The 8,047-nt window shown below is 38.4% G+C and overlaps 1 protein-coding gene across 1 annotated transcript; it reads left to right on the forward strand.

Annotated features, from left to right (window-relative positions):
- Nucleotides 1–1,385: 1,385 nt before the first annotated feature.
- FAM199X (family with sequence similarity 199, X-linked) lies at nucleotides 1,386–7,681 on the forward strand (the record flags this gene model as incomplete). The annotated part of the gene is made up of 6 exons (XM_010168852.1): nucleotides 1,386–1,532; nucleotides 2,477–2,696; nucleotides 4,482–4,631; nucleotides 4,960–5,121; nucleotides 6,227–6,487; nucleotides 7,310–7,681. Coding segments are annotated over 6 exons (1,111 nt in total), but the record flags the coding sequence as incomplete, so codon positions are not given.
- Nucleotides 7,682–8,047: the final 366 nt, after the last annotated feature.

The following is an 8,047-nucleotide window of genomic DNA, read 5'->3' on the forward strand; positions in this document are numbered from 1 at the left end:
CGGCCCCGGCCCGGCGGTGGCTGTGCTCCGGCTGTGCCGTTGCTGCCCGCAGCCCGCTCGCACACCCGGCCGGGGTGACGCTTCCCCGTGGCCGGGCTGTGCCCGAGCTCGCTCTGGCTTTGGCTACCGACGTTACGGTTGTTAATCAGCGTGAGCCAGGTCGTGTTTTTAGGACGCGTTTATTACTTTCCAGATTTGTGGAAAGGTGGTTGTGAGCGCTGCGGGGCGGGCAGCCGGCCCCTGTCTGTAATTAAAAGCAGGCTCTGCGTGGACACCGAGCAAACCTGTGAGTCAGGTGGCTTGGTGACTGCACCGATTCCTGCAGAAGCGTTTCCATCGCATGCTACTAATTAAGGGCAAACTATCCTGTCTGTAATTTGTAGAAAAGGGCTATTCTAAAAATGCAAATGCAGCTCTACAAAGACATTCCAGTTGTGCTTATAAAAGCAAAGCCACAGTCTTGCTTACCAAAGAACCTAATTCTGCTACTCCTGTGCATAGCATTCAACTTGACTGTTGAAATAGCTTCTTTTTTTGAGAACAGTTTGTGAGATTTCAGTCCTGAACATCCATGTGGCATGTTCTAGTTCCTGTTCCGGAGCTGCAAGATATTTTTACTGGTTATTAGTGTTTCTACTGCACCATAATGAAGAGTGAATAATAAGGTGATCTTTCAATTGAATTTGTATGAAATAATGGAAATTACACTTTAAAAGTGTCATTCACAATGGCAAGCTCTTAGTTATAGATTCTTAAATGGTTCAGCATGACGAGCATTAATTCATTTGGATTGCCTCTCACTTCCCCAGTGTCTTACTCAGGCTCGCTTGTTCCACAAACCCAGGTTTGTAACCCAGGCATCTTGAGTGGGTATTTCACTTCTCTGGGGAAGGACATGCCTTGTCTTGCACTAATCAAGCCATTGCAGATGCGTGGCTCAGTCTGTGGTGTTTGTGTAAGGCTTTCTATTTTTTTAAAGTTACAAGTAATTTTAATGTCGTTCCCACTTCTTTGTTAATCCAGTTCACCCCAGCAAGTACAGCAGGCCCCCCTGTGACTGTGTTCCTGGAGTCTCTATGCGTAGTTGAGTGGTGGTAGAGCTCATCCTGTCTTTTGGTGGGTCTGGAAACTTTGTCCACTCTATCTTTCATCAATATTTCATTAATATTGAAACTGTAGTAATGTTCAAAAGCATGTGGTGTCACCACGCTCATATCCTGATCTCTACCGACTGATTGCCCTGCCCACAAAAGTCTGTACCAGTAAAACACTGCACCTGTGTAAGGGATGCAGAAAGGGAGAGAGGACAAGATTTCCTGGATCTACTAAAAGACAAGTTTTTGAAATGTCTTTAACGTTGGATAAATTCACTGCTGGCCAAATAGATGTGGGAGTGAGTCCATCACAAACATATTTAGCCAGCCGGGTGTGCAGCTGGAGGAACGACGGCGAGGGCTGGCCTTTCTGGACGATGGCATTGCTCAGCTCTTGCAGATGGGCAGAGGAATGTGTTTCTGGTTAGCCATGCTGAGGTGGGTAGGCTGATGGAACAGGAGCTGATCGCAGGGGTTTGTGTGGTGAATTTTAGAAGCCCTTTTCGAATTGTTTTGGCCATATTGCAGTGCTGTGCTGACTCATAGTTGTCTCGACCTACTTTTCACCAATATGTAAAATAAATCCAGATATGGAGACTGATTTCATGAGCTTGTTAAATTCTGGCTTACTCTCATTAGAGTAAAAAACCTGTTCTGTGAAGTCTGAGTCCTCCATTGCTTTCCTTTAGCAACAGCATTAACTAGCTTTTAAAATGAAATTGTGAGGGGGGAAAAAGGTGTTTAGTTTTGGCATTTTCACATGGGTAATTTTTCCATTTTACACTGTCTCATTCCAACAGCATGTCCAATATTTTTGACATTTGTAGTTGAAAACAGTGAATAATGGAGCCTTGAGTATATTCATAATGTGTTTCCTTATTAAGCATCAGTTTTGTGGGGATTATCCAACTAGAATTTCTTTTTGACCCCAATTTATCCTGAAGTCCAATTTATTTACTTCTTAGTTTTGCTTATTTCAATTTACATGGAAGCTTAAATATCCCAACATATGGGAAATTATATTTTTATTTCAGTGTATTTATAAAAAAAAAAACCCCAACAAAACAACCAAGAGCAACAAAAAAGGAGAATTTACACACTACAGGAATCATGGCTCTGGGGCAGAAACTGTTAATATATTAAAATAAAGGTGTAATTATACTAATTCTATATAGATTTTTGCCTTGCCGTTTTTAGCACTGAAATCCCTTTGGTGTTGTTTATTGACCTTTAAAAATATTTTAAAATGGAATACTTCAATTTACATAATTATAACTTATTTCAATAAAATCAATGTATAATATTACTGACAAGCAAAGTGAGGATAGTTTTATGAGGCTTAAAAGAACTGAGCATTCCGTTTGTTTTGTCCTGTTTTGCAGGTGGAACTTGACGTCTTGTGGAACCAGCGTAGCCAGCTCAGAGTGCAGCGAGGAGCTGTTCTCATCGGTTTCAGTTGGTGATCAAGATGACTGTTACTCTCTGTTGGATGACCAGGAGTTCACCTCTTTTGATTTGTTCCCCGAGGGTAGTGTCTGCAGTGATGTCTCTTCTTCTATCAGCACTTACTGGGATTGGTCAGACAGTGAGTTTGAATGGCAGGTAAACTAGTTCCACTGTCAATGCAAAACTTTGTATAGACTGTTAAGTGCTGGGTTTAGCTTTAATTAAAAAGTCCTCACCATTTTTTTCCTTGATAACTACTGAATGTAAGAGCAGATATATGAATCTTCAGTGATAAAGAAAATGTTTTGTTCCATTTTATTCCAGCGTTCTTAATCTGGAGGAGAGACTGAAGGTCAGCTCTTCAAAGAGGGCCACTTACATACTGTGGTAGTTGGGTTTTAGTGACCAACATGTGTCTCAGAGCAGTGAGATTAGATCCTTTGTACTAAGGAGTTACCCTGCTAATGAAATCTGGTTATAGATGTCTGCTGCCAGTGATTTGTATTTCGTATTAAATCTTCCTTTGGAATGGAGCTGGCATCTAGGTAAAGTGTAGAGGCTCTTGCCATAGCCTATTTTCATCTTTTTCTGTGCCAGTAAAAGTACAGAGCTCACTTGTCTCACCAGGATGGGAAAAGTGTGAAGGTGAGTCACGTCCTGCTTTCTGCTGGTCTGTATTGGCTGCAGTCCTGGTCAGGTGTCTCTAGTCTGAGGTAGTCTTCTTTGTCCAGCGGTTTTTCAATTGTGATATGCAAATCTGTTTTATATATTACAGATTTAAATTGACTTTTTTATATTATAGACTTAAATCAACTGTGAATGTATACATAACTTTGAAATAGGAAGCATTGTGCTTCAGAATATACGGAGGAATACTTTTAAATTTTGTCATAAAGCTAAGTCAAAAGCATGTAGGGAGTCATTTAAGTGCAGTATAAGGACTGAAAACAGTGATTGCAAGAAAGCAGAAATCCTGTTCCAGAAGATACAGATTAATCTAAGAAACGTGGTCTGAGATTAGCTCTGAGTTTCTTACTGTTTTAGTCTAACTCCTGGTCTCTATGTATGTTGTATCAGAGAAGTTACAAGTGCATGTGTGTAATGCAGCCTGTAGGAACAACGCAGATTGGATCCCAAAGATTCAGAGCTTCAATGAGTTTTGAAATTTTAATTACCTGATAAACTCAGTGATTGTTTTGAAAAGAAGCAATTTCCCATGTCTTAGTTAGCTGGCAGCATGTTTGATTACTAACTAGCTTTTTAAAAATTATTCTTTGTTTTTTAAAACTAGCATTTTTTAAGACACTTGATTGGAGTTATAGAATTTTGAAAGACTTTTTTTGTAGCTCTTTATGGTGTTATCTGGCAGAATCTGAGTATAAGTAATCCAACTGTCATGCTTTAACTGGAAGCACATTCAGAAATTACATGTCAGGTGTATAAATGAAACTAGCTGAAGTTCTGCAGTTTCTTCCAGGAAAATTACAGTGATATTAATTTAATTGTCTTGTGTAATTATGGGGTGTGATGTAAATTACAAACCTATTTTGAAATGATCTTCCTTAAACTAGACTTATGCTTTAAAATGGGAGGTTGAGATTTAGATTGTAATGGACAGTTGACACTGACGGAGAAGGGAAATAGTTGAAATGCCACATCATTCTGCTGTTTTCTTGAATGCAACTTTTTAAAAAGAGAATTGCCAAGTAGAGGATAGTGCGAGTTGAGTGAAATTTGTGAAACAACCTGGCTGTTGGAAGCTTCAAAGGAGTACTGCAGGGTTATGAGTAATTATTAAGAAGTTGTTAGAGTACATAGATAAGTGATGCTTTACTGATTTGATGTTATGTTTTGAGTTGTTAATAGTGTTAGGATGACTTTAAATCTGTCATACAGCCTACTGTATTCTAAGGCTTTGTTCTTTCTCTTGCATATTGCAAGTTGCCTGGCAGCGACATTACAAGTGGGAGTGATGTACTTTCTGATGTTATACCCAGTATTCCCAGCTCTCCCTGTCTGCTTCTGAAAAAGAAAAACAAGCACAGGAATCTTGATGAACTTCCATGGAGTGCAATGACAAATGATGAACAGGTGAAATTGACTTCTTTTCCTATGTGAGAACTGTAATACACAGAAGAATTTTAGTGCCACATCTTAAAAGACACACTGATTGCTGTAGGTGTAAATGTAGACTCATGCAGTACAGCTTGATTCTTGAAACTAAATCTTGTTGTTTGTATCTGTAGTAGGCAGTTTAATGTGTACTCAAGTTTTCACCCTGAGTTTTTGAGGATACTCAGTGAGGCTAGAATCGTAGGAAATGTGATGTTTGAGCACATTGTATTCTGTTGGTCCTTCGTCTGTCACTCATTTAAAATCAGTAATACTTTAAAATGATCTGCCTTTCTTTGGGTTCCAGGTTGAATATATTGAATATTTGAGTCGCAAAGTCAGTACAGAGATGGGCCTTCGAGAGCAGCTTGATATTATTAAAATTATTGATCCTACTGCTCAGATTTCACCTACAGATAGTGAATTCATTATTGAATTGAACTGTCTCACGGATGAAAAACTGAAACAGGTGAGTTAAGCTTTGTATATTTGACTTTGGGGTTTCAGCATCTGGTATGTCTTGCAAATCTCTTACGGAATTGTGATCAATTTTTACACATAATCATTAGATATAGGGAGATACAGTAGAGCACAGTATTGTCAATGAGGGAAAATCAAGTTCAAAAGCATATTGTATGTATTAAACCTTTATTTGAAAGACTGTGGTTATATATTTTCAATGTGTTAAACCTAAGCTGGTGTGTGTGTAGTGAGTGATGCTGTGGGCCTGGACAAAGTATATTCCACTTCATGACCATCAGCTGGTTGATGATTTTCATTTGCTTGCTGAGTATAAACTGGCATTTAAGACTCCAAGGACTGGAATTTGTTGGGAAGACCATAAATTTCATGTAAAAAGGGATATAGAACAATGTGTTTTAAAGATGTTACAAACTACAAATTATAACACAGAAGCATACCTGATTGGTATGGTAAATATATGATATTGTCTTCTTAGTCTTTGTTCTGTTGTGATGTGTTGTTGGAAAACGTGCAATATCCAAACAAGCTGAACTCCTCAGTGTTACTCTGTATTTGTGATTATGATGAAGGTAAAGGTTGAAAATGGAAAACATTCACTGAACTTAGCCTATTTAATATTTCAAACATTTTCTAAGTATCCCCTTCAAGTAGAAAAGTATTGCTTTCCTTACAGCCACTTTTGTTTGAGAATACATAGCAAAATAAAGGGTTTTGTTACATTAGGTGAACAACTTGGTTCAGTTGAACTTGATTGCTATTCCTGTTTGGTGTTATAATAATAACTTATTATATAGTAGAAAACTGGGGGGGCTGTAGAGGAGAAAAAAAATCCAAGCCTTGTTACTTAGTTTTCTTCCTTCCATAATGAAGTTCATATTAACTTAGTTCTTAGTTAAGTTCTCTTGATTGCCAGATGGCTTGGGATTTAAGCAACCACGGCAAAACATTTTAAAAGACTAACTGAACCGATCCAATAACTTGATCATTATTAACAGGCACACTGGGATTTTTTTGTTTGTTTTTCCATGAAAGGGAGTATCTGAGTACAGTATTTATCAGGATTTAGTAATTCTGCTGCCTCTGTTCTAAAGGTGAGAAACTATATAAAGGAACATGGACCTCGTCAACGGTCTGCGAGGGAAAGCTGGAAGAGGAGTAGCTACAGCTGTGCAAGTACCAGTGGTGTGAGCGGTGCCAGCGCCAGCAGCAGCAGTGCCAGCATGGTCAGCTCAGCAAGCAGCAGTGGTTCCAGTGTTGCTAACTCTGCATCAAACTCCAGTGCCAACATGAATCGAGCGCACAGCGATAGCAATTTGTCCACAAGTGCTGCAGAAAGAATCCGGGATTCAAAAGTAAAGTTTCTATTCGTGTACATGTGTATTAAGCTCTCTAACTTGTGAAGGTTGCTTATGTGATGTTAACTGGGATATTTGTGCTGCAGGAGCATGGTTAGTAACTGAGGATCTGCTGAAGTTATCTGGCTAAAACAGTGCTGACTGTTCCCTCTGACATGACTGTTTGTTTGTATGTAGCAGATCTTCTCATTACTTTTGTTTAGAATAAGTTTTGAATAAGAGGTTATGCATCTAACTTAATTCTTTGAATAAACACACAGTTTTACCACAAATTTTTATTCAAGATTGATCAACCTAATCCAGGCATAACTTCTGGAGAGTAAAGACTGTCTTGGTTGTGGTTTTTTTTTTCCCCAACTAGAAATTTTGTCAGGCTTTTTGAGTCTTCTTCAGTTTGTTCTTTCAACGGAGCGACCTACTGAAGCATGTTGCAATGAAAGTAGTGCTGTGGCAGTTGTTCTGTCTCCATAATTTCAATTTCAAGGATGGAGGAGAGGAGCAGTTCCTGCTTGCTCTTCAGCATCTCAGTTTGTTATTGTAAGACTGTAACATTTCCTCAAGGTTCTTCTGATCGAAGACTCACCTATGCAAAACCACAGGGTAATGTTGTGCCTCGTAACTCAGACGTGGTAAATGGTCTTGATATTTTAATATTGGATACAATTTTAAAAGAATGTTTGCACCACCTCTGAGCATTCATTTTAGTTATTTTTCAGAGCAGAAGTTATTTTAGAAGTTAACTTACATTTGCCAGCTTTAAAAGTGGTTTCTAATCTACAGAACAAAATCTCTTTTTTTGTCTTTTCTGTATTTTGACAGAAACGTTCCAAGCAACGGAAACTACAGCAAAAGGCCTTACGCAAGAGACAGCTGAAAGAACAAAGACAAGCTCGTAAGGAAAGACTGAGTGGGTTATTTCTTAATGAAGAAGTGCTCTCTTTAAAAGTGACTGAGGAGGACCATGAAGGAGATGTGGACGTTTTAATGTGACAGGGATGAATTTATCAGTGTTCTTTCTAAGCCTTAAATGTATTATCCTTATTGTTTACATATATTTCTTGACCAAATTTTGATTAATGTTAACAGTATAAACCAGATCTTTTCTCAAGTGTAATTTTGGTAAGAAGATCTAAGTATTGAGTAACTCCAGCTTTTTGAGGCTAATTTTGCAACAAAGACTTCAGAAACTTAACTGACATCTGAAAAGCTGCTGAATGAATAGGTACCTTTTTAAGGAAATTTGAACTTGGCTGACATGCTAACTGGCAAGACATAAGTCTAGGGGTGCTTTTGGATGACATCAAGCATGCATCACTATGCTTCAGCTCTTTTGTTTTTTTCCCATCTTAGAGTTAATATTACACTTGGCTTGTTCTGTCTTCTTTTCCCATTATTAGGAAGATTGTTTAGCATGAGTAAAAAAGTCTTTAGTGCCGTAGGGCTTTCTTCAATCTTGCTCTTGGATCATACAAAATTAAAGGACTCTGATAAATCCTTTTCTAGAAGTTGTGATTTAACTCAGACTGCACAGAAAACAAGAAGCAGGACTTCAAATGC

Source organism: Antrostomus carolinensis, unplaced genomic scaffold (genome assembly GCF_000700745.2).
Source record: "Antrostomus carolinensis isolate BGI_N321 unplaced genomic scaffold, ASM70074v2 scaffold7005, whole genome shotgun sequence".
Classification (NCBI taxonomy): domain Eukaryota; kingdom Metazoa; phylum Chordata; class Aves; order Caprimulgiformes; family Caprimulgidae; genus Antrostomus; species Antrostomus carolinensis.